The 27,575-nt window shown below is 45.0% G+C and overlaps 1 protein-coding gene across 4 annotated transcripts in view; it reads left to right on the top strand.

Moving 5' to 3' along the window:
• The window catches only part of CTNNA2 (catenin alpha 2), a 512,597-nt gene that overhangs the window by 373,658 nt on the left and 111,364 nt on the right, over positions 1–27,575 (top strand). For all 4 annotated transcript variants that reach the window (XM_035103046.3, XM_088660663.1, XM_035103044.3 and 1 more), the window contains one exon: positions 10,377–10,529. In XM_035103046.3, the coding sequence (XP_034958937.1) occupies positions 10,377–10,529 (153 nt within the window). The remainder of the gene's footprint in view (positions 1–10,376; positions 10,530–27,575) is intronic.

The following is a 27,575-nucleotide window of genomic DNA, read 5'->3' as shown; positions in this document are numbered from 1 at the left end:
GGAGGAGGAGGAGGAGGAGGAGGAGGAGGAGGAGGAGGAGGAGGAGGAGGAGGAGGAGGAGGAGGAGGAAGGCCATGGGTCTCTGGGAGTCAGCAGTTTATCCTGACTAAGAAGTGGGCATGTCACATGTCCGACAATGCCATGCTGATGGCAGCAGGATGGAAGATCCATTGTTTAAAGTGAAAACTGATCCCCCACAATAAAATAAACTGGCAAATTTGGCGCTCCCTGAAATTGACACTTTCCCCTTCAAAAGCTGAAACTAATGAAACTTCAGTTTAGCAAAGCCCAAGTCATTTGTTAGAGATTCCAAGGGTCTCTTGCATGTGTGCCAATGTACTGCATGGACATTCTACAGTAAATGGGTAGTGTCCACGTGGGGATCTGGGGCCAAAATCATGCCTGCTAGCCCTGTCCATTTCCAAGGTCCATCCATTCAGAAGCCTTTGCTACGATCCCCGGCATGCGAGCTATATCCATGGAAATCAACAGAAAAGTTTGCTAAAGGTTCACCCCCCCCAAGATGATTATTTTTTTCCCTCTTCTGATTCTCAGATTTTTGTTTCCTTTTAATGAAACTTTCTGACATTGATAAAATGTACAGGCACTATTTCCCCCCCCCTCAGTTTTGGGGCAGTGGGTGGGCAGAAACTAATTTTCCCCCTCTTTCAGTGTTTGCTTTCCCCACCAGAAAAATTGCAGTGGGTGCCATTTTCACCACCGCTCATTCTTCTGGGTCTAATCTGCCTACAAGGGGGAAAGCGAGATGAGAAGATTCTGTGGCTCCCTCCTCTTTAGAACATTTGTTGTGGCTGCCAGTGTCTGTGTCCTGCAAAAACTGAGGGCACCAAGCCCATTCCTGTTGGGCTTTGCATCCATAAGCAGGGCTTTAGAATGTGTGAAGGTTGGGTGGTGTCAGGGAGTAGGGCCAACACACATGATGAGGATGTTTTTATTATTTATATGCTACCCATCTGACTTGGTTGCCCTAGCCACCCTACAAAATATTTTAAACACAGTAGAACATCAGCCATTCAAAACTTCCCTGAACAGAGCTACCTTCAGATGTCTTCTAAAAGTCAGATAGTTGTTTATTTCCTTGACATCTGATGGGAGGGCATTCCACATGGTGGGCACCACTACTGAGAAGGCCCTCTGCCTGGTTTCCTGTATCCTGACATCTCCCAGTGAGGGAACCACTAGAAGACCCTCAGAGGAGGACCTCAGTCCACCTCAACACACACAATTGTCCACTCTACCAGTATAGGGAAGGTTCAAGTGCTCTGCCACCGAAGCTATCTCCTTCTCCTAAATACATCAGTCAGTTCTCATAATGGGAAACGTTCGTTCCCATCAAATAAAAAAGTGAGATTGGGAAAGTGGAAATTTCCCGCTTGTCTCTTAGGGGTTGGCAAGTGCTGTTTGGAACCTTTTGATGTACAGTGCTCCCTTAACCTCCCCAGCGCTTACCACAGTCAATACCTTGATTAACGTTAATGCTTAGCTTGGCTAACTGCAGGCGCTGGCTGCCATTTGGAGCAATTAGTAAATATTTAATAAATTCTCTTAGTTTCAATATCTTTTTATGGGGCTGCATCAGCCATAAAGCACACCCAGAGCTGTTTGCCGCTGGATCCCTGGCCGTGTTGCATCATTTTGTGGTGACAGTTATGGCCGTACTCAGCTTGTGGACTGTGCTGAGCAGTGGTGGCCGGGTAGGGGGTGGTTTCAAGAATGAAGTCTGTGTGTGCCACTTAAACATGGAAAATTCTGTAACGCCAGTTTTTTTGTGCCAATATGCCCAGCCACTCTCCTTAAAATAATTTGTTATAGATTAGTCATTTTTGAAGAAGCATACATGTTTGGAAAGGCACTGGAAGAAGCCAGCTGCCTGTGTAGCAAGAGGAACAAGCACAAAAATGAAGTTCCTGTCAAGAAGCCCTGCTTGTGTAGAAACCCCAAAAAATCATTTCAGGTAGGATTCAGGCAGCTAGGCTATATCCCCACCCCTCCATTGTGAGTTGAGTTGTCAGTCACAATGCCACTAAATTCCAAATTCCAAAACAAATGGAATCAGGTTGTCTGAAGGAGTCTATCAGTAATGGACATTGCAACGAATGCTGCTGGCATTTAACCAGTGCCGGATTTACGTATAAGCTAAACAAGGTATAGCTTAGGGCCCCACTTGGGCCCCCCAAAAAATGTAAAGGAAAAAAATGGGATGTACATTTCCAAAATTTAATATAAAAATAAAATAAAACAAAACTTACATACAGCAACAATGTTTTGTTTTGTGTTGCTCCTATGATGTAAGTCTAGCCTAAAATACCACTGGTTTGCTCATTTCTATATCAATTACTTTGATAACATACGTATTTTGTTATGTGCAAATCGCTTTAGATACTTATTAGGTCCATAAATGACCATACAGCATATATTCAACACAAAAAACAGCGATAATTTGTTGTTGACAAAGGACAGCTGGACATATAAAGGGCCCCATTACCTTCAGTAGCTTAAAGGTAAAGGGACCACTGACCATTAGGTCCAGCCGTAACCAACTCTGGGGTTGTGGTGCTCATCTCGCATTATTGGCCAAGGGAGCCAGCGTACAGCTTCCAGGTCATGTGGCCAGCATGACAAAGCCGCTTCTGGCGAACCAGAGCAGCGCACAGAAACGCCGTTTACCTTCCCCCTTGAAGCGGTACCTATTTATCTACTTGCACTTTTATGTGCTTTCGAACTGCTAGGTTGGCAGAAGAAGGCAATGTATAAATCTATTTTAAAAATAAAACCTGTAAGTTAAGAGGAAATTATTACTATTAATCAATTTTCTTTAGCTTCCCTTGAAATGCTTATAAATGTGCCACTGAATCTGGGATTTTCAAAAATTTCCTGTCATTATTACCTACCTCATTCTGTCAATATGGAGTGGACCGGATGTATGGCATGTCCATTTTCTGCCCCTTCAAGATTCACAGCCTTCTTTTTTAGTTCCTCAGCAAAAAAATTAAATAAATATTTGTCTTGTTTTATGAGCACAATTCCCAGATCTCCCCCGCACCTTCCAGTAATACAGCCTTTGACTTTAAGGTACAATTTCTGTCTCCAGGTGTGATTAAGTTGCAGTGGAAAGGCTTGCTTCTGTTTGTGCCAATCAATATTTGATTGCGCCCACACAATAGCCAACACAAGTCATAGGGTTGTCAGTGGGTTCTCAAGACACCGCACACTAAACGGGGAAACATTGAAAGCAATGCTGTTTGCAGCAGTTGCAAAGAAAGGTTTGGCAGACTTTTGTTAGTGGTGATCTCTGCAGCCCCGGGAACTTGATGGAAGTATGGCATCAGTGAGAGCCATAAGTCTTCTATTATGTTATTAACTCTCCATAACAGAAATTGACAATTTAATTTCCTTCATGACAGTAAGCAGCAAACAGGTAATAATAATAATAATAATAATAATAATAATAATAATAATAATAATAATAATTTTTTTATACCCTGCCCATCTATCTGGGTTTCCCCAGCCACTCTGGGCACCTCCCAACAAGATTTTAAAAATAGAATCACAAATTACAAACTTCCCTAAACAGGGCCGCCTTCAGTTGTCTTTTGAAAGTAAAATAGTTGCTTATTGCCTTAACATCTGCTGGGAGTGCATTCCACAGGCCAGGCGCCACCACCAAAAAGGCCCTCTGCCTGGTTCCCTGCAACCTCATTTCTCGCAGCGAGGGAACCGCCAGAAGGCCCTTGGCACTGGACCTCAGTGTACGGGCTGAATGGTGGGGGTGGAGATGCTCCTTCAGGTATACTGGGCTGAGGCTGTTGAGGCCTTTAAAAGTCAGCACCAACACTTTGAATTGTGCTCGGAAACATACTGTTTGTGTGCAGGGTAAAATCATTATAGAACAATAAAAAGTGGCATTCTGAAGGTCAGTTTAACTTCTGAATGCAGTTAGAAGTGGGGCTGGTAAGCGGAGCACCTGCTTTCATAGAATCATAGAATCATAGAGTTGGAAGAGACCACAAGGGTCATCCAGTCCAACCCCCTGCCAAGCAGGAAACACCATCAAAGCATTCTTGACATATGCCTGTCAAGCCTCTGCTTAAAGACCTCCAAAGAAGGAGACTCCACCACACTCCTTTGCATGGATGAGACCCCACGTTCAGTCTCTGGCATCTCCAGGTAGGGATGAGAAGTCACCACACATGCAGCTTTCTATGTTCCTGCAACTGGAAAGCCTATAAAATTTCCAGTGCACCTCACCTTGGGTATTGTGGCCAATTTGCAAAATCACTTTATAACAGGTTCGGTTGCACTGGGTGCGGAGCCTTAGGGGTGCTGAAGAGGGAGACACAACTATGATTTAGAATGGAACACGAGCAGCAGTGGGTGCCAAATTTTGGTGTCACACAGGGCTCAGCTGAAATTTGAGGTCTTAAGTGAGGTCCTGGAGTGAGCTAGATGGACCAGTGGTCTGATTCAGTATAAGGCAGCTTCCTATGTTTCTGATGACAAAGTAGCCCAGAATGGGGCGTAGGGAGAAAGAGAAGCTTTCCCCGCCAGCTTCCCACTTCCTAAACAGGACGCAGAAACCTGCCCTCGTGATATGCCATTAATTGCTTTAGGTTAAAAGTATGGATATGTTATGTTGTTGTATAATGTGATACGTTGTTTGGGAAAATCCTGAGCACCTTCCTGATCAACTGGACACCTGAAAAGAAAAGTTGATTGCTCAAGTGTATGTGAAGCAGAGTGTTTCTGCCCATCCGCCACCACGACTGCTGCAGGCAAATGCCAGCAAATGTTTTTTTTTGGGGGGGGAGGGGGGCTGAATAATGAATTGGAGCACACCTGACTTGAATCAGTATTGCATGTCATTTGTACTTAATAATAGATGTGGTAATAATATTTAGCATTTATATAAGGGATTTCAAGGGTTTTCTGTCATACATCAGCTGAGTAATCCTTTCAAAGCTCTTGCAAGGCAGGTCAATATTGATTATCCTCATATTACAAATGGGGGGGGGAGAGAGAGGTGGGGCTCAGGCTGTGCAAATAGCTGCTTGCTTACACCCCCCCCCTCAAGAGTCCACGGCTTCCGCACAATTTGATTATGTATTTTCCCATGAGATTTCTTGCCTACACCGTGAGGTCCCAGGGCAGGTTACAACAATACCATCAGGCGATGATAGAATCAAGGGAAGGGGTTTGAAAAATTATTAAGTAAGGACTTCCCAGGTCATACTCATAGCCACTACGAACACAGCATGGTATTTTGTATACTGCCTACTTCTTTATGGAGCTGGTGATAGCACCTGCTGGTCATGGTTCCAGCAGGAGATATGAGTTTGAGTGGACTATTTACCACCAAATATATGCCTTTGTGCTTCCTGGCAGATGACACTGGGGACACAATAGCAGAAGTGGTAAGGAGAGCAAGTGGTGGGCATTGTTCCTGTGTGGAGTTCTCTGTGGAACTCTTTCTTTCCCCTCAAAACAACTGTGCTTCTCCAAACACATTCCCCATGCTCAGTTGTTGGAGAGGACCTGTGGATGCTGATGCCAAAATGCTTTAGTAGGCCTCCAAGGTGTCACAAGTCTCCTTGGCTCTTTCTTTCTTTCTTTCTTTCTTTCTTTCTTTCTTTCTTTCTTTCTTTCTTTCTTTCTTTGCCGGTGACTAGCTTTGCTGGCCTTAAGGAAGAATTGCAAGAGGAACCTGGTCTTTGTTGCAATGCATAGGTGGGTGGGTGAATAAGATTACCGTAGCTTTCGAACAGTTATTTACATTGATGAATGGCCCTAATTGGATAGAATAGACTGGTTCTGCTGAGCTAATACCTTTGAATATCTTGTCTGGGGCAATTAATATTCCCTTGTCACGCATCCGTTCAAGCTATTAGAAGAACGCCTTATGTTCACACTCCTGTCACATTTAACAAATGATTTTGTCAAGACATTCCTTATAGGCTATTGTTGATAGATTGCTAAATTTTTGGTATCCCATTACATATGTAAAAGCTGTTAACTGTACCTTTCAACATGCATACAAGGGCACTTCAAAAGCTCAATTCACAAAGACATGACACTTGTTTGCTGAGAGTGCAAATAAAATTTTATTCTGATAGAAATTGGGTTAATCTAGTGTAGAGAAGTGAAAAGAAGATGTGCTGATATGCATTTTTTGGTAAAGAAATTGTACAAAGTAGCCTCTCTCTCTTTAGAACAAAACCTATGGGTGATATGCAACTATGTTTTACTTAGAGTAGACACATTAAAATTAATGGACTTCATTTAGTCATGTTCCAGAATTCCCATAGGTCTACTCTAAGTAGACAAAGTCAAGGACCCCTGGACGGTTACGTCCACTGAAAGGCAACTATGGAATTGCGGTGCTCATCTCACTTTCAGGCCGAAGGAGCTGGTGTTTGTCCACAGACAGCTTTCTGGGTCACGTGGCCAGCATGACTAAACCACTTCTAGTGCAACGGGACATCATGATGAGTGCCAGAGCACATCAAAACACTGTTTACCTTCCCGCCACAGTGGTACCTATTTATCTACTCATGCTGGTATGCTTTTGAACTGCTAGGTTGGCAGGAGCTGGGACAGAACAACAAGAGCTCATCCCATCATGCAGATTTGAACTGCTGACTTATGATCAGCAAGCCCAAGAGGCTCAGTGGTTTAGACCACAGTGTCAACTGTTCCCTTTACCTCTACTCTAAGTTGAGTGATTCCAATTGCATGTTGGAAATATGACCCAATGGTCATCCTCACTTGTATATTATAGTGTCACCTGCATAATGAGCCACAGTTTGTTTTTTGCTGCTGCGTCACACTGCTGACTCACATCAAGCTTGTGTTCTAGTAAGACCCCTAGATACTTTTCACATGGCAATCCAGGTGTCCCTTGTTCCTACCTAAGTGCAGAACCTTCCATTTTGTCAGGAGTATGGGCAGGAGTCAGGCTCTGGGGCCTGTAGTGCTTTGCAGGACTGGGGCCTGCCTCAGCTTGTGCTGGAGAAGCAAGGAGTGGCCACTAGGATATAGACCTCAGTTTGTGCTGGAGAGGCAAGGAGTGGTCACTCAGGTGAGGCCACTTGATACCTCACTGCACCTGGTGGCAGGAGCTGGGAGGGATAAAAGCTCAGCATTTCCCTTCAGCTCTTTGCCACAGCAATGCTATCCCTGCCTGATTGCCTCTGGCCTATTGTTTCTTGCTCCTTGGACCCTCGCCTTGCTGACGCCTTGCTCCTCGACCTTGGACCTTTGGCTTGCCGACATATTGCTCCTTGACTCCCAGACCTTCACCTCTGCCTTGCTCCTTCACCCTGCGACTGCCTGCTGCTGGACCCTCAGCCCTGCACCTGTTCTTGCTTCTACACCACCATCCTGCCTCTGGTCCTGACGTCCTCAGCCAGGGCTTCAACCGCCCGCCAACCGGACCGTGACACATTTGTCCCCATTGAAAATCATTTTGCTAGTTTCGACCCAGTTCTTCAATCTACTTAGGTCATCACGAATCCTGATTCTATCTTCTGCGGCATTGGCTACCCCTCCCAGTTTGGTGTCATCTGAAAATTTGATGAACATATCCTCAATATCTTTATCCAAATCATTCATAAAAATGTAGAACAACAATGGGCCCAGCTAAAAAACGTTGACATCAAACCTCTTATCCAGCAAATCATCACTATCTGCCAAATGCCTGAGAGTATAAGTGTTTTCCTGGTGTAGAAAAGATGTTAATGATGGTGCCAGGTAGACCTCACTGAGGAGAGTATTCCACAAATGGGGAGCCACAAATGAAAATGTTCTCCCCTTTGTTTCCATCCTCTAAACCTGCTTCAGAGAGGGCAACCAGACAATTGCCTCAGATGAAGATCTAAGGGTCCAGCTAGGTTCATACCAAGAGATTTCCCAAAAGAGGCGGTGTTCTATTTTGTTTTTTGTTTTTTTTAATAAAAACTTTTTATCACATTGGTGTGATAATGGTCCTTGATAGACTAGCATGTTGATTTCACTTGAAATAAAATTCTTTTTAAAAAAGAAACGATTAGCATTGAATTTAACAGGGTTTTTTTTTTAATCATCTGGTTTTATTGATGGAACTTCTGAAGAAAGTGAAGGAAGTGCTGTATTTGTAGCAAAAAAAACTCTACATGTCTTTGAAAGCAAACTAAGAGGTTAAAGATGTGTGATTCTCACAAACAACAGCAAACAACACAAACAACAGCTAAAATATCACTTAAAAATAACAGCACCATTTTCTCTTGTGTCACTCTAGAAACCACACATTAGTCATACTTTTTCCCAATTTTTGTAAGGTAAGGAAAGATGATTGAATCCTTGGGACTGCAATAGTTCGGCGATCATGTAACACTCATTGCTTTGTGCATTTCCCTAAGGTTTTGGGGTATAATTCTTATTAAACATGAAAAGCTGTGCACTCAAAGTCAACAGGCTTGGAGCCATGTAGCCTGAGGGTCTAACAAGAAATTAGTCTCATTTAATCATATATCTCTTGGGTGGACTGGAGGTCAAATAAGGCAATTGCTCTGGTTTGTAATCCACCACAATATACACCTAGTGAGAATCAGCTAGGTAGACGTCTGGCTGATGTTGTTCTGATTTAAACCTTCTAGTCCTCAACAAAGAAAGCCTCTCTGCCATTGACTGAATCCCCCCCCCACACACTTATTCCTCTTCTCACACTTTCCACTTTGTGCAACCTAATCTGCTTCCTCCCAGCTTTTTCTTCTATAGTGACTCACATTGAATAGTTGAAGTAGAAGGTAACTCGATGGATCATCTACCTACCTCCATTAGCTGACACCCATCCCCTGTTATCATTCTCCCATTTTTCGGTGTCTCACTGTGGTTCTTAGGACAGAGACACACGTGCTTTCTACTAATTCTGTCTTGCTGCAAAGCAGAGCCTACACTGATAGTTCTGTAAAACAAACATCCCCACAATCATTTAGTTCAATGGCTTCCAAACTTACTTTCTTCTTGAGAGTTTTGGTGGACCACTTAAAACTTTTTTCCCCTGCCCGTTGTAGCTATTGTAATGTTCTGTGCTAGATGCTTTGTGGTTTTTAATTATACTTATATTGCTTCTTCTATTTCTTATACACTGTGTGTTATTGCACTGGAATTCAAATTGTAATGCAACAAAATGCAATGTAATAAATAAAAGAAGCAATAAAATGCAATTGAAAATCAATATAGATGTTTCATGCAATGGGTGTTCCATCACCCATCTTCAACTACATGTTGTGGACCACCTGAGCAAACCTCACAGGCCACTGGTGGCCCACAGACCATGGATAGGAACCCCTAATTTATTCAACTCACCTGTACAAACCCTGGGTGTCCTTATATAGTCATACCTTGGATCACAAATGCCCTGGAACTCGGACATTTTGGCTCCCGAACACCGCAAACCCGGAAGTGATTGTTCCAGTTTGCAAATGTTCTTTTGGAACCTGAACATCCGATGGGGCTTCTGCGGCTTCTGATTGGCTACAGGAGCTTCCTGCAGCCAATCAGGAGCCACGATTTGGTTTTCAAATGTTTTGGAAGTCGAACGGACTTCCGGAACGGATTCTGTTTGACTTCCAAGGTATGACTGTACATGTCAAAGAGGGCCTCTAATTAAGGGGATTCTAGTCCCCTTTCCAGCCCCCTCTCTACATGTGTGAGAGTTTGTGTTACATTATACCAGTGTTTCTCAACCAGTGTGCCTCCAGATGTTTTGGGACTACAACTCCCATCATCCCTAGCTAGCAAGACCAGTGGTCAGGAATGATGGGAGTTGTAGTCCCCAAACATCTGGAGGCACACTGGTTGAGAAACACTGCATTATACCATCATAAGATGTCCTTTCTCAGACACCAAAATGTCTTGGGTTGTATTTAAGGTCTGTAGCCGTGATGATCGACCTTCCCTACAGGTTCCGTGTTAAGAATTTCATTTATTTTATCTTGGCATCTTATACATTACTCTCTCTTGATAACTACCCTGAACATTTTGGGACTGAGTGCCCAAAACTGAATGAATTTAATGAATAAGGCTTCAATGGGATTTTTTTTATATAGTTGAAAGAGATCTGTGACCTGTCCCTGCCCTGGTCAGTGCTATCTACTTAATCAGCAGCTTGGGTTTTTTATTTTTATTTTTTACATTCAAGTTGGTTCCATTTGTTCTTAATGCAAAAAATGAAGGGAAAGGCTAAAAACCAATTCTTACAATACCTTGGTAAGGGACGGTGAACGTATTCATAATGGCAAATGGTAGATCAATGTCGTCGGCACCATGTACAGATAAATGTTCCGCCGCTTACTGCTCTCTGCTTTCTTTTATCACAGCTCCGGAAAGCAGTGATGGATCATATATCTGATTCTTTCCTCGAGACCAACGTTCCATTACTGGTTCTCATCGAAGCAGCCAAGAGTGGTAATGAGAAAGAAGTGAAGGAATATGCTCAAGTGTTCCGCGAACACGCCAACAAGTTAGTGGAGGTAAGAAGACAGTGCTCTAAGCACCTTGCCTTGGCAGGAATGTGGCAAAACAGCAAAGTGGTATGTTAAAAAAGTAACTTGTGCAGCACACACACACACACACACACACACACACACACACTTACCCTGGAGCAAGCCCCAATGCACTCAGTGGGACTTGCATCAAAATGGTCGCATATACATTGCAGCTGCAAACTTTTAGGGTTTATCCTGAGCCACTACTTACTGTGAAGCTAGTGGGGTTGCCAACAAGAGTGGCAATGTTTGCACCTAACAGTTAAGTTGTGATTTGTTTTAGCCATGGTTTGTTCAACAAACCACATGCATCCCCTAGATGAGCAAACAAGCCACAGTTCTTGCTTCATTTTCCTGTTTTGATTGGACATAACGCCAAAACAATAGAGTTTAAAAGCTATGGTTTGTAAGGCAGCCACAAACCACAGCTTTACATCATGATTTGTTGCTTGAAAACAAGCCATAGTTAGTCTACTGGATGCTCCAACAAGCCATACTTTGCCGAAACAAAACATGATTTAGCATTTTATACAAACCAGGACACAGTGTGTATGTTAGGGGTTTTTTTTTTGTTTACTTCAGGAGAGGAGATGTCTCAGGTTTAGCTTAGTTGAAATCTATTTACTTCCTCAGTTTAGTCCTATAGGGCCTTATATTTCACCACAAGCTTAAACTGCACCCAGTCGATTGAGAGCTAGCTCATATTTCCTGTGTCTCGTCAATAAATGCCTCTAACATCCACCAGTAGATTTCACTTAAATCTTTGCCAGCCAAGCAGTACAGCAGGGAGGCTGTCTGTACCAGGCACAGGGCCAAATAGATGTTCCAGTGCACTGTAGCTGACACAAATGGATTAGGTTACAGGTAGGTAGCCGTGTTGGTCTGGATCGAAGTAAAATAAAAAAAATTCCTTCAGTAGCACCTTAAAGACCAACTAAGTTTTTATTTTGGTATGAGCTTTCGTGTGCATGCACACTTCTTCAGATACAGTGAAATGGAAGTTTCCAGGCACTTATGTAGAGAAGGGGTGGGGAGGGGTGGGGATGGGGAGGGGGGATCACTCAGAAGGGTGGTGGAAATGGGTGATTGACTGACTGATAGCTGTTGATGACCGCAAACGACCGTCGTTTGCGGTCATCAACAGCTATCAGTCAGTCAATCACCCATTTCCACCACCCTTCTGAGTGATCCCCCCTCCCCATCCCCACCCCTCCCCACCCCTTCTCTACATAAGTGCCTGGAAACTTCCATTTCACTGTATCTGAAGAAGTGTGCATGCACACGAAAGCTCATACCAAAATAAAAACTTAGTTGGTCTTTAAGGTGCTACTGAAGGAATTTTTTTTATTTTACAAATGGATTAGAAAGCACATTGGGTAATTATTAGATTGTCTCTCCAAAATAGTTAATGCAGTATTAAAAAGAGGATGCAGGGTGGCTTTCTAGTGAGTGGTCCTTATATGCCTAAATTCAACGTAAGATAACCAGAAAGGCAGTTGTGTTTCTTTTAGACTTAAAGGTTTACATCCTTGGAGGGTAAAGTGGTTTCAGGATCTCAACCTAAAGATTTGTGCATGCATTGTGTTTCCTATAACACACCTGCATAAAACTCCTTGTTTGGCATATTCTCACTGAAGCTGGAACTGCGCAAACCTCCAGGCTCCTGCAAAGAAGTTCACTGCCCTTTTGCTCCACCTAAATACTTAGCTAGGAGAGAGCTTAACCACAAAGCCATGTCCAGGTGTCAAGCTGAGACAAATTTTGGAATAGCTCAGGGCTTCTCCACACTTCTGCTGCTTCCCCCCGGGGAAAACTGCTCTTCAGTGCTCAATTGGAGTAAACAGCAATTGGGGTTTTGCCTGGATTGCCATTTGTTCCGATCCATCACTAAAGAGTGGGTTTTCCCATGGAAAGGAGCAGGGCGAGGGTGGAAGTGCTGTGAGTCGGACCCATCCTTTCTAGGCATGGCCATTGCTTTTTTCCAGGGGGTACTCAATGGTATGCAGTCCTGGCACCTCTTTTTTGTTGTTAAAAGGTCTGGCACTTACTGTAACAGCTTCATGGTTAATACTGGCACCTGTTTTTCTAGGAAAAAAGCACAGGCCACAGCACAAGTGGGACAAACCCGCAGTCAAAAAAGACTTGGGAGGAGCAAAAAGGCTGCCAGCTCCTTTCCAGTAGTACCCATCTTTGCATGGTCCCAGTAAGGCGTAATGTGGCTTGCCATGATTTGTCAATGAGGTTGCTGTGGCATGGGAAACCCTTTCACTGATATCTTCTCTGGGGTTGTGTGGCCACTGCAGATTGCACCAATCTCACTGTCATATTTTCTGCCATGTTGGAGGACCACTGTAAACCTCAAGGGCTCAGGGGTGGGGGTGGGCCAGGGTTGAATACAAACCGACAGGGGGGAATGCACAGGTCCAGCTCCCACTCCCAAGGCTCTGGGTGGGTACTTTACGACTATGGAAACTATGGCTCTCAGTCATGCAGGCTTTTCTCTCCTGCTTTCTGAAAGTGGCAGCCAAGTGCTTCAAGTGGTCATCAGCAAGAATGAGAAGGCTGATAGAATCTGAGCCTATAGAGGAAACAAGTAATCAAACATATGGAGCTTTTTTCCCCTATGAATAATCTTCACATAGCAGGGTGGTTTTTTCTTCTTCTTTCCTTTTTGCTTTCAAGCATCTAGCAAGGCTCAAAGAAGAAAAGAAAAGTGAGGCTCGCAAGGATTATATGGTTGCTGGGCTACTGAATGGGTTGCTAGTTCCATGGGGAGTTCAGGACTGAGATGACTGGTTTGTCTCAGGAGAGACTTGCTCACTCTCTTCGATTAACAGCAATTGAAAGCATATTTGTTTCTCAAGAACACAGCTATAGTTCCGTTTTTTGTTTTTATGTTCGCTATTCTCGCATGGAGTTACTGACCATTTGTTATTGGCCTCCTTTCTCGGTTGAGTTGGCAGATCCTCAGCTGTATTGCGTTGCTTCTCATGCTACATATGAAATCAAAACATAAATGGGATCTCCCCAAAAATGCAGTTAAGACCCACCCCTTCTGCAGTCTCTATACTTTCTGGTGCTATTAACAGAATGGAGGCCTGTGGTCTGTCTTGACCGGAACTCCCTCAGGTAGAACTGTTGCTTCAGCAGCCTGTGGAAGCCTTATGAAGGGTGTCCAGCCACAACCTTAATGTTTTCCTCACCCCTGTCAAAGAAGTGTCTGTCCTTTTAAAGGGCAATTGCCCCACTTCGGAACCACAGTCTCCTAAGATGTGGAGGCACGGAGGGCTCTTGCAGTTGGCAGCTTTTAAACTGATTGTTTTCCCACCACGGCAGGGAGGGGAAATAAAATGGCAGCCCCCCCCCAGTCAGTGTCCCCCCTCTGAAAGCGGCAGCCACCATTTGCCACCTGCAAATGGAGGTTGAACTGGGACAGCTGCTTTGGTTTGGCCCTAAAAGGTTCCATGCTCTCACTTACAAACCTGTATATGAGGAAGCAGTTCCTAAGTGCTGCTATTACTCTTAATATAATTACTTTGCCCCCCCCCTGCAAATCTGCCAGTCTCAGCAGAGCAAGGAAGTTCTTACCTCCCTTTGGTCCCCACCCGTTTGGGCTCAGTCTCCTTCAGAGCCTTGTTCCCAAAGACAGTCACTTTGCATTAATAAACTGCAAAGGAGGATGTTGTGAAGCCTAACTCTGTACCAATCACTTTCCCCTCTTACAGGTTTCTAGGGATGCCCAAAATAATCAGCTGTCTGCAAAGAGCACTTGTTGGTGGCAAAGCTGTATAAGCCTATATTTTATGGTGATTAAAATTTGATATAGTGCAGGCAAATCAATAGACTCGCAGGGCAGGATAGTCATTTGCAACAGATGGAACTAAAGAACAGCGCTTCTATTTCTGCTTTATAGTCTCTTTGTCTATTAGGCTCACAGGAGCTGTTCATTAATATCCCCTTGACCATACGGATGTCATTTGGGAAAAGATTTCTTTTGGTTTTGCAAAGTCAGGAAACGGCGTCTTCCCTTCGGTCTCTCCCTTGTGGAATTGTGGCACCTTGTTCTAGACAAGACTTTGTTCTATTTTCCCTGCTATGCCCTCACTGGATTCCTCAGCTTGCATTGAACCCCTTTCTCTGCATGTACTTACTGTAAGGTCCAACTATGTCACCCATTTTGCTGGGTCCATAAACCAGGGGTGGGGAACCTCAAGCCCAGGGGCCAAATGTGCCCACCCAAGACTCTTTCTCTGGCCCTTGGGACTCTCTCCCCTGGCCTCACTCCTCGCTCCTCCATGCCCTCCTTAGCTGATTTTGTCCAGCCAGAATGTGTCTTTGAGCTTATATACTGTATCTTGTTTGCTTGGATGGAGAAGCTTTTTTTGTGGACGTTTTTGTGGACAAAATGTAAAGGGACACATCGACTGCTTCCTGCCCACCACTGCCATATGGCCCCCTGAAGGCTGCACATGGGGGAATGTTGCCCTTGGGCTGAAAATGTTTCTCCACCCCTGCTGTTGTGTGAGAAGAGAAGGAATGAACGGAACTTGAGTGTCTCCTGTGGTATGAAAGAGAGTGAACCTCCTTTTGCAAACTGAGTGTCTGAGCAGGGCATCCAAGTGGCCATTAGTAGCATGTGTGTTGGGCTGGAACCGCCCTCTCAACACTGCAGCTTATCTCCTGGAGTGCACATGGCAGTGGTGAGGTCAGGCAGGCATGCTGATGCGAGTGCCAGGTTGGGAGTGTTGCTCCCACTGGTGACCCTGCATATCACAGACCTCATAGCACCAGCCAAGTGTCTAGAAGACACTCTCCACTACTGGAAGGGGCCAGACTTTAAAACCTACATGTCACATAAAATCAGGTTGCAAATGTTTTCCTTGTGTTAGGCTTTCCAAAGCATTCTACATTGTTTTGTCATGATCCTTACAGCTGGTAGAATTGTACATTTGAGTGAGGATATCAGAGACTAAGTGGTGGCTTGCCTATGGCCACCTAGGAGGTGCATGGCAAAGGTAGGATTCAGGTGGGTGATTCCTGGCTCAATGGTTATGCCACTGTGGCACATGCTACCGGCAGCACTAGCCTCCTTATGAGCATGAAAAGCATCCCAGCACACCAAACTAGCAAAACCAAACAGCTATTTATTGTGCATCCGCTTCAAGAAGTAGTACAATCCAACCACATTTTAGTGGAACTTTATTTCTGAACTGGCATCATTGTGAGAATGGAATGCATCCATGGGATTTGTCTCCAAGTGTGGCAGGAGGTGCTTGATATGTCGGCTGCTTGTCTATTTAAGCCTTTCTTATTCCCAGTTCTCAATAAACACACACTGACTGCTAGACAGGTGGGATGACAGGAATGGGCACATAGTTTGATTCTCCCATCCCCCCCCCAACAAAATGAGCAAGGTAATAGTTTGATGTTCTTCTAAAATGATCTTGGTTTGTGCTGTTTAGCCCCCACGTGCCTGAGGAGCAAGCATGGCTTGTGCCAGCCTTAGGTCTTGGCGTAAGACCCCAGGAGCTGGGGATTCTGGCAAGGAGACGATGCAATTGCAGATCCTGGCTGCAAAGCTCCCCCTGTGGCAAGCTGGCTTTGCAGAAATGGGTCGAATGGGCTGCAGATGGAACGAGGGGGCAGCCCAGACAGCTGGTGTTTTGCCGGTTTCAATGCATCCCTTAACAACTTTTACTGGCAGAGCTTGTATGCAGCAAGGGGAGTTCAGGGAGGTGACATGTTCAGGACTAATTTGGGTGATAATAGCCCTATGAATTTTTAAAGCAGTGCCTTGGAAGCCATAGATTACCCACTGCCATTGTAACATCTCCCCGGGGGGGTGGAGGAGGGGGTGGGGCGGCTTGAGCAGGTGTATTTATGGGCTCCAAAACTTGAATTCACCCTGCATAAAGCTGCCAGGATGTTTATACCAGTGGAGGCTGCACAATAGACAACAAAAGCTGACCTTATTAAGAGGATGCATATCTGAGACCCCATTCATAAGGAAGAAGAGAAGAAGAAGAAGAGTTTGGATTTGATATCCCGCTTTATCACTACCCAAAGGAGTCTCAAAGCGGCTAACATTCTCCTTTCCCTTCCTCCCCCACAACAGACACCCTGTGAGGTAGGTGGGTCTGAGAGACTTCAGAGAAGTGTGACTAGCCCAAGGTCACCCAGCAGCTGCATGTGGAGGAGCGGAGACGCGAACCCGGCTCCCCAGATTACGAGTCTACCACTCTTAACCACTACACCACACTGGAAGGACTGTATGTAAAGGAGGGCAGGCCTATGAGGGTGTTTCAGGATGTGTGACCTTTCTCTCCCTCCCATGATGAGCAATGCCTTCCAAAATACCCCTCCCCCAATGCAAACCCTTGTGCCCAAGATCAGTTGTTTAATATTTGTACCACTTGATTTATTCCTCGAAAGCATTTTCACCCCACTTTTCCACTTGCAAAAAAACCAGTAGTAACACAATCCCTGTCCTCAAGCTTACAGTCTAAAAGACATGTGCAGCAAGGAAAGGGGGTGGGTTTGGAGGGGGGCGGGAGAGTAAGCACAAAAACCAGATCTCAAAATTAAAGGTTTTAGGCTCATGCAGGAGGGAGGTCCTGTATAAATGTTCCACTATGAGACAACCCCCTGCACATATAGAAAACTAGCACTTCAGTTTAGGAAGAGATCCTCTCCATGGCATTGTAGTTTATATTAATCAGATGCAGGAAGCTTGGCAGGTTTAAAAAGATCCCTCTGAAAGAGAATGCAGAGAAAGACTTTCATTCTCTTGTCTTCCTTTGTGGCTCATACATTCTTACATGCCAGTCCTAACTATTTTTATTTGAGATAAATGGGAATTATTTCTCTCTGTGTGCATGCATCTGCATGTTTTGGATTGTGGTCTGAGTTGTTTATCTGGTGCATTTGAACCTTATCCACCCTCTGCAACATTGTTGGGAATCCTGTGGCCCTACAGATGTTGTTGGATTCCAATGGGAGCGTTTTGGAGAGCCATGATTTCCCCATCCTTTGCTCTTAAGGGCAGTGTTTTGGGGAGTTCCACAGTAATTTTATCTTCTCAGTATAGGTTAGGCCACAGGTGTCAAACCCAAGGCCCGCGGGCCAAATGCGGCCCGCCAGACCTCCTCATGTGGCCCGCCGAGCGCCCCAGCCAGCAGGACCCAGCAGCGGGACCTTGCTGCTGAAGCGCCGCGCTGACAAACAGGCCGCTATCTGGAGGCGCCCAGGGAGCGCTCCGCTTGGAGACTACAGCTCCCAGGGGCTCCTTTCGGGAAACCATTCTCGCCTCTTACTCTCGCGAGATGGCCCGCCGCCGCTCCCTTCCCCAACCCCACCTCTCGCAACTTCGCGCTCGCTTTTGGCGCGGTGGTTGAATGTGGGGCGGGGCGGTGGCGGCGGTGGCAACGCGCTCCGCTGCCGCGTCGTCTCCCCTGACGAAGCTGTCCTTGTCGCCGTTCGTCCGGAAGCTCCGTAAGTCCTCCAAAGCCCCTCTCCCTTTCTGGCTAGAGGAGACAAGCGCGCTGGAGCCGCAGCCGCGGCTTCCAGAGGCGCCGGAATGAGCGGCAGAGGCAGGGCTGGCTGCTGCTGCTGCTTCTCCCTCTCGCTCGCTCACTCTGAACTACCCAATGAAGGGTTGCTTCACTGGGAGGGATCAAAAGAGCAGCGAGGGGTGTGGGAAGGGGGAGGGGTGGGAGAAAAGCAACAGTGGGGAAACTGAGGTCGGGCTGCCTTTAAATAGGAGTTTTTTTAAAAAAAGGTTTCAATCCAAGTGGGGGGGGGGAGGAAAAAATCAACTCCTCCTGATTCCCGAGGAAATCAGAAGCAGATTTCAAGACATTTAATCACACACAGGGTGTCACTCTCGTGTGTGTGTGTGTTATGTTTTTCAAAATCTGCTTCACCCAACAAGGACAGCGAATTTGGGTTTCCTGTAAATTTCCCAAATGGAGAAGGATTGATTGGCGAAAAAGGGGAGGGGGAAGGGGTGGGCGGCTAGCAAAGGAGCGGAGAAGAATGGCATATTATCTGGCAGGGGAGGGGTGGCAGGAGGGAGGCAGCCCTCCATTCCTCCCTGGATAGTTTATATAGATCAGGGGTGGCCAACTCCAGAGAGACTGCTTGAGTTGTTGAGCTTTTTTTAGGGAGATATATGGTCCGTTTTCTGAGGAACGAACAGAAGCAGCCACTAACGTTACGGAAAGGGTTAAACTCCGGCTTCACTTCCGCACAGGGAGAGGGGGCGGGGCCAGAAGGGCAGAGCCTCGCAGGGATCGACCAATAGACTAACTTGCAGGCTGCAGCTAGCTGCAACAGAATATTCTAAAGTAGAGCGGTTTGAGAATTTGTTGAATATAATATTTTTACTTGTCCTAGATACCTGCGTGCTTTGCTGATTACTGGATCCATGGTCCCTTGTGTTCACATTAATGTTTGCATATCGTATGACTTATGAGGCTCAACCCAAGGCTGCACTTCCACACCCATTTATACAAACCTATGCTCCATTGGGTATTAAAGATACATAGGCTTGCAGTGCAGAGAATTCTTACATTTGCCCTCTGCTCCATGAAGCGCCAGAGCAGGAGCCCCCCCCCAGCCCCCTTCTGCCCCCCCCAACCAGCAGGAATGAGGAAGGGCTGAAGGCTTCCTCACTCAGCCCCACACCCAAGCCCCTCTCCCCAGAGAACCCTGTGAGGCGCAGGGGGATGATGGGGGACCCTTGTAAATCCATCTTCCTGAACAGCAGCTCCAAGCGTTTGGCAATATTTGTATGTTAAAAAAAAATACTGTCTGTTACCAAAAATCATTTTTCAATAAATTGTACAATAATTGTACATTTGAATATCTACTTGCCATTATTCTGACTATGTTTCTGCTTTCAGAGCTAGTTATTACTTACATTATTACAAAAAACAGTAATAATTGAATGCAGTGACAATAATTTATGATAATAAAGAGTGGACACATAGTCCTACAGATGCAACCGGCCCTTTGAGGGTGACCAAACTGCTGATGCGGCCCTCGATGAATTTGAGTTTGACACCCCTGGGTTAGGCTGATGGACTCATTTATCTGAAGCCATCCAATGAGATCTACAATTGAGTATTTGAACCCTGGTCTCCTTTCCAACACATGCACACATACACACCATGGCATTGCTTCTAGTGGTGGCCTTTAGCCATGTAGTTATTTATTCAAAATCCTTCAGCTCTTTCCTTGCCTTTTCCCTGTAAGTCACTGAATTTTGTGTCCCTTTATATACTCACAATATTGTGTTAACACAAACACCACCCCTCCTCATTTGATAGTCTCCCGCTGTGAATAGCTAAAAGGGGGTGTGATGTGTCTGAAGGCAAGGAAAGTTGCTTCCTGCCCATTGGCCTCTTTTGGAAGAAAGCCAGATGTCCTTGTTTGTCTAACTAAAATGCCTGGCAACTTCCAAAGCAAATGTTGGACACGGCAGAGATGGATGTTGGGGTGTGTGGGCAGAAGTGCGGGGAGAGGGGTGGGCAGAAAGACATTGAATCCATAGAGGGTAGCCATGCTAGCCTGTTGTTAATAAGGACATCAGACGAGCCCTGCTGGATCAGACGAAGGGCCCTTCTGGTCCAGCATCCTGTTTTCACAGCAGTCAACCAGATGCCTATGAAAGGCCCCAAAGCCTATTATCATAACTCATGTTCAGTCTTATTGTGTTGGGTTCCCTGTACACCTCATAGATGGGGCTGTGGTTAAGTGGTATGCAAATAAATAAAACAAGCAGGATCTGAGTGCAACATTTGTGCTCCTCAGCAACTGGGATTCAGAGATATATTGCCTCCTATTGTGAAGGTAGAACAAAGGCATCGTGGCTCATAGCCATTGATAACCTTATTCTCCATAAATTTGCAGTCTTTCAAAGCGATCTGGATTGGTGGCCATCATTGCAACCTATGGCAGTGAATTATAGTAGTGGTGGTGGTAGTAGTAGTAGTAGTAATAATAATAGCTGTTGTTATTTGTTGAAGTACAACTGTGCTTAATAAAATAAAATAATTCATAGCTTGTTCCCTGTAGCAAAACCAAACCAGAGCCCTATAGCAGTTGATGTTAAGCTTGAACTAGGCCTACTTTGGATCATGTGTGAGCTCCCTTCTGCACCAGAGATGCAGGTCAGTCATAAACATAGGTGCCAAGTTACGGATTGAAAAATCCGGGATCAGCAGCGCCGCAGCACCGGAAGTCGCTTATACATACTTCCGGACATGCATAGAAGCAACTTCTGGCGCTGCGGACATTTTGGAAATGGGCACAGCGGCATCGGATGTCGCTTCTACGCATGTCCAGAAGTGTGTAGAAGCGACATCCGGTGCCGGCGCAGGACCAGAAGAACATGGCCGCCGGCAGGAGCTCCGTAATCCAGGGGAATATGGGGTATTTTGCCATTTGGGACACCTGCGGGAAATGGTAAGAAAATAAGGGGGTTTCCCAGGGGAAATGGGGTACTTGGCAGCTGTGGTCATAAAACAAACCATTACCTTTCTGGCCTAGGAAGTCAGGTGGCACTAGGGGGCCAGCAGCTGCTATAATGCTCTTAGTGATACTGCCTCCTCTCAGCCTTGTAATATATTTCAGAGAAAGTCCTCACCCTGAGCACTTGATAGCCATAATAATTTTGTTAACCATGAAGCACCACAAGACTCATATTTGTGTGTGTGTGTGTGTGTGTGTGTGTGTGAGAGAGAGAGAGAGAGAGAGAGAGAGAGAGAGAGAGAGAGAGAGAATCTGGTTGTGGTAGTTTGCTTTCTGTTCCTGGAACAGGTACCATCATCTGAAATTTGCTATGAGTGCTTAATTAGACATAAAATGGACACATTTGAAGCACTGATTCACAAAGCATTTTTGCTTATTTTTATTAGAGGGAGGTTTTTGTTTTGTTTTGTTTTGTTTTTAAGCTCTAGCTGTCTATTTACAGATCTCAGTGTTCTGTTTGTCTACCTCTAGAATGACCAAGGTTGCAACCATGTGCTCATTTGCTTGCGAATAAGCCCCGTAAAAAACAATAGGGCTTCCACCTGAATCAACATGCATAGGTTTGGGCTATAAGAAATGGAAATCCAGCCATTGCCTTCCTGCCATTTTCAGCAAATAGTTATTTGTTCTTAATAAAACTGCTTGTGTCTTGATTTGGAACATCCACTGCTTCTGATACTGTGTTCTGTGATCTTCTCTCACTTACTAATACCTGCCTAGGATTATCTCTAACCTTCTTTCTAAATGGCTAATCCCTTTTCGTACCAAAGTTGGAATGGAGAAAAGAAGAACAAACATATTCCAAATGGAGAGGGCTGGATTAAAGACTGCCAGTGGAGACTTGGGGCTCTTTCACTTTCACGTACATTAGCTTTGCAAACCGATACACAGGCTTCTCCGCTGTCCAAGCTCATTTTGCTGTCTGTCCCTCTCCCCCCTCGTTTTGCAGGACATTAACATGGTGTCGCTGCACTGTATTTTCATGTTGGAAGTTGGAAATGTGGGGCTGTTCCTTCCATCAGTCCCAGTTCTAAATAGTCTGTGTTGGATTGGACACCCTGCATAAATGCACGTGTCACAAAAAATAACACACACAACTCCATATCCCACTGTGCAATGGGCAGTCCTCTGGTTGCAGGGCTGTCTGGCCCAAGCCCAATGGAAAATGGGAAGGGGGAACCGAGAAACTTTGCCCATCAATGGTGAGCACCTGGAGAGAAGATTGAGCCTGGTCACAGTCTTTCTCATTGTTCTATTTAAATTGCAACTGTTTCTCAATTTCCATCTGTAACATAAGTTAGTTAGCACATCGACTTTTTATGGCAAATCAACAACCTCTTTTGTCCCCTCTTCTTGGAGGCATTCCTAAGTGGCTACCCCAACACTCATGGGCCACATTCACACCATACATTTAAACCACTGTGGTCTCTAAAATTCTCCTCTCCTTCCTCTTGCAGTATGTTGGACTTCAGATGTGAGGTGCAAGCACAAACTTACTTGTTTTTACTTTTTACTTGCTATAATGTTGTGGCTTTGTGATTTAAAGAGGCTCGTGAGAACAAGTTTTGAGCCTCCAAACTTCAGAATGAAGGATGATCCATGTTTTATTAGACTTTTCCAAATACACAATTAGTGTTCCTTCGATAGCTACATTGTATCCTGTCCAGGATACACTTAAATGTCTTGCTTGGTCATTTTTAAAGTTATCAATGGCAGCAGCAGCTGACATGTGGGGAAAGTTAAGGTTCCTATTGCTGCAAAAGACTGAGGAATGTGCTCTTGGGTTTATGCAGGGAGGCGGCAAAGACCTCTTGGCTTGAAAGATTGCCTTTTTCCAATCCAGCTGGCTGCTCTCATCCATTATAGTGGTGCAAAATATATTTGCCTAGACTTTCTGATGGGCAATTAAGTTAGTAAAAAGCAAAAAGGGAAAGTTAGCAAGAAACTCAGTTGTGCTGGAACTTGCAGTGTGAAGACCAACTGGACTGTGATGTTCAGTGAAGATTGGGGTTATGGGAGAATCCAGAGCATAGGGAGAAATAAACAGAAGTCAACACAGCATGAAATGTTTGCTCAGGAGGTAGCTTTTACAGGTTCATTAAGGGTAGTAGAGTAGATGCCAGATAAAGCCATCTTACTGTGGGTAGATTTAGTAAAAAAAGATTTAGTTCTTGTGGAGGAGCCCATAGAGCAAAGCAGAGTAGTTTTCACAGGACCATGGACAGCTCATAGTGAGCAACCTGCTCTGAAAATGATGGAAATAAATGAGGCCTTTGGAGCAGCTGCCTCACATCCATCTCCTATGTTCCATCCTTCTTTGGCAAAGTAGAGTCTCATAGAAAGCTTGAATTTGAGAACATCTCCTGCACTACGATCCTCTTTGCACTGGCGAGGTAGTGTAGGAGGCACTTTGTGGCTCAGGGAAAGGTATCCATGAAGGTCCTGGCCCTAGTGGCCCAGGTCATAGGAACTGGTTCAGTGGGCATCTGCCTTAGGTTCAATGGGCATCACCAGCATCAGGCTCAGAGCCAGGAATTCAGCTGGCTTTTCAGCCAGTCTTGCTATAGTCTGCAGCTTGATCACTGCTGGAGCCTGGAGTCAGGACAAGAAAGCTCTCCTGCCAAACCCCAAATGGAATGGAATGGAGTTGTGCAACTCCCGTTCATTTCAACCAGGTTTGAGTGGGAGAACTTCCTGATGTTTTTTACAGCCCTGTAATTATATTGTGTGTGTTTGGAGGGCCCCCATTTTGATTTTCAATTAGGCTTGGTCCACCTTTGGAAACCCTGGAGAATAGACAGATGACAAGCATCCCATTTCTTGGCACTGCAATGTACACGCCGGGTCCTGGATCTCAGAAAGCTCCTTTGTGACCATATCAGGCATTGTAGTATGGAGGAGGAGGAGGAAATCTCAGTTTCTCTGTGTGAATAATTACTATTTTCTCATGCTCAAACACCTTAAAGAAATGGTTGAATGGATTTTCTTCAAAGCCCTAGCAAGATTTCACCCACGGGCTCAGAAGCAAGCATGAGAAATTTTCAGCCTGAGGGCAACAGCTCGAGAAAGTTTATATGAGATGGAGAATAAGGGCTTAAGTACGAGCGTGCCATCTCAACCTTAAGAGCCGTGCCATGGCAGATCGGCTGCAGTGCACTTAAGAAAAAAAAAGTGTTTTTCTGATCCTGTGTTGACTTTAAAGACTTCAGAAGTTCAGAGGATTGCAGTGGTGGAATAAATCCTGGAAACAAGTGTGCTTTCACAGTAGTTTATTGTAGATTTATTTTATTTTTTTAAAAAAGATAAAATCCAAGGAGAGATCATAGGAATCAAGTGATGCTTACCAAAAGAAGCAAGCACTCTGTATCTCAGGTAAGCTGTGTAGACTTAGAAACATAGGGGAGCTGCCTCATTCTGAATTGGACCATTGTTCCATCAAGCTCAGTATTATCTACACTGACTGGCAGGGACTCTGCAGGGTTTGTGGAGATGTTGGGAACTGAACCTTGATGCTCTACTGCTGAGCTATGGCCTTCCCAGCCTATCATATCAACCCTCCCCCTTTATATATGCACCTGTTAGTGCAGAGCCAAAATGCTCTCCAATGTCATTTTTGTTTCAAAATTGTTGTGGTGGAGGGGGGGGTCTCCCCTGGAAAACCAACTTTCCAGTGACTAGTCCCCCCCCTGTTTCAGAGAACCTGTGTGTGTGTGTGTGTGTGTGTGTGTGTGTGTGTGTGTGTTTCACTGCTCGCTTGGGTTTTGTGCTACTAACCTATCAGGCTTACCTATTTGATTGTGTCACTAAGAGCAAGTAAAAGCTCGTTAGAGTATCAACAATGCTGACTGTGCTGGTCACATGGAGAGATTATATGATAGCCATCTTCAAATATCTATAAATGGCTATCATGAAAGACGGCACAAGCTTGTTTTCTCCTATTCCAGAGGGTAGGGCCCAAATCAATTCATTAGATTCTGACTAAAGATTAGGAAGAACTTTCTGGCACTAAGAGCTGTTTGACAGTGGAATGGACTCCCTCAGAAGGTGTTGGACTCTCCCTCATTGGAGGTTTTATAAGCAGGGGTCGGATGACCATCTGTCAAGGATGCTTTAGCTGTGGATTCCTGCATTGCAGGGAATTGGAACGAACTATGGGGTCCTGTTCAGTGCTACAATTATATTATTCTATGAGTAAGGGAAGCAACAGTAATATGCAATAGAAAGTGTGACAGCCTTCCTGCAAGGTCCATTCTGCCCACCCACCCCCAAAAACCAGGACAAAACGGGCAGGTTGTCTTCAGTGGCGGAGCTTCATGCTCTGGCACCAGGGGGCGGAGAGCAGGCATGGACGGGGCTGGTATGCATCCCAGGGGTGTGGTGTGCTCCCCCCGCATTCCTCTTCCTCTGCCAGTGGTTGTCTTCCACATTCTCTGACAGCTCTGCTCAATTTCCCAAGTCTGTTGGCCCTTGCAAACCTCTCACTTATTGCCCTGTGCTCTGGGACAGGCCTAACTCTGCCCCTCTTCACATCCAGTGCCTGAATCACCAACCCAGTGTCTGCTAATGGTTGCCTTACTCGTTTCATTTACTTCTCTGGTGAGTCCCAGGTTTTTATGCCCCCCCCCCAGCATTCCTCTTTCCACACTGAGTTTTAGCTGCTTCTCTTTCAGCTTAGGAACACAGGAAGTTGCAGGATACTGGAGGGCACCACGTTGCCTGCCTCTAACCTACGCTGACTGGCAGCAGCTCTTCATTATTTTAAGAAAGGAATGCTTCCCTGCCTTAGCTGAAGATGCCGGGGATTCAGCCAGATCCCTTTTGCATGCAGAGCATGTGCTCTACCGGCTTCTTCACAATGCAGAATTTAATCTCTTGTTTCCTTCCTTAAATTTTTAATATCAATTGCTGCTTTGATTTAATACCCGGCTTCCTCTTTTTAACTACGAGTGTTCTTTGTTCATAAATGGGAGGACATACCAAGCACTGCTGCATTACTGTTTACGTGGTTTCTCCTTTTACGATTCAAAGCAGGCGTTGCTGTTATTTCTGTTAAAAACAAGGTGGACTTGCCATGCATGCAGACACATTTCGTCAGATTGCACTTTCATCTAAAAGAGCCAGGTGCCATTTTTCTCTGTAGCCAAGACAATAGCCTCCCAGTTCAGGGTGTAGGCATTTTAAGCCCTGGGAGGGTGTATTTTGAGTAGAGGAGTTGCAGGTCATAAGAGGGAGCTTAACCATTTCTGCCCTTTCAGCATTCAGAATCTTCCAAGATGCCCCCAACCACCCTCTGCACAGCTAGGGTTCCAGATATATGTTGCAAATCCACCTAGAACCATAAGAGTTGCAAATCCACCTAGAAGCATACGAGAAAAAGTAGCCAGGGAGAAATTCTGAGTGGGAAAATGGATGGCAATGGAGATACACCCCTTGTCCTCCTGAAGCTTTTCTGCTCAAAACCGCAGCAACCCTTGGCTGTTTTTGCTTTCTTTTCTTCTTACAATTTTTGCTTGGGGTTTTCATTATATGCCTGCATACGGAAAGCAATATGGAGAAGTTCAGTAATGAAAGAGGAAGAGAAAGCAGAAGCTGGATGAGTTCCACTGGGGCCAGTATGAAGGGTTTTAACTTAAGTTCATAAGGGTTTTAACTAAACCTTCAACAGAAAGGTTGTATGCCTACATTAAATTCCCTCCTCCTTGGCTATCAGGAATTTCATACTGGGGAAATAGCATTGCATTTGGTGGGCAATGTTGGTCCTCACATATAACAGCACTCCACCTGGGATGTTACCAAGAAGCTCAGTTCAGCTGGATCTCTAAATGTGGCCCGAAACATTGTGTTTGTTTTGGCTTCACTCTGAGGAAGAGTCTGATGCTAGCACAAGTAATTACAGGGAGCTCAAGCCAAGTATAAATTAAGCTTAATCCCAGTATCATTTATTCAGGGGAAACCCCAGTGGCTCCTGCCAAAGATCTTCCCCAGAGTCGCTGCTGAACAGGGCAATCTATTCTACAATACGCAATCTCTGCAGTGGGATCCCTTAAGTATAAGCCTAATCAGTCACCAGAACCTTAGCCATGTTGAATGCAGGTATATTCCCTTGTTTAGCATCAATCAAGTATAACATAGTCGCTGAAAAACATATTCATTCCAGCGAGCATCTCCCCCAAGTAATCTGATTGCGTACATTTACATTTCCTGGGATAGTGATTGCCTCTTTTAAAATAAACAAAAACAGATTTATTTATTTATTTATTTATTTTTAAAAAATGATTTTCAACAAGTTACAAACACAAGACAGAAATTTATCTGTTTCCACCCTGCTCCCTCCCAGAAGAGGTCAGTTTATCGAGTCCCGCCACAGTGTTGTTTGTGAACGCAGTGGATGCCAGTGTTAGAAAATTTTACAAAAGGGTACCATATTTGAATACAGTCATCCACATCACATGTGCTGTTCAAAACATGCACCCTTTCTGTCATTTTGGTTGGCAGAAG

The sequence above is a fragment of the Zootoca vivipara genome, chromosome Z1 (assembly GCF_965207765.1).
Source record: "Zootoca vivipara chromosome Z1, rZooViv2.hap1.1, whole genome shotgun sequence".
Taxonomy (NCBI): domain Eukaryota; kingdom Metazoa; phylum Chordata; class Lepidosauria; order Squamata; family Lacertidae; genus Zootoca; species Zootoca vivipara.
Note: the sequence above shows the minus strand (reverse complement) of the source record. Positions and strands in the feature narration are given on the sequence as shown.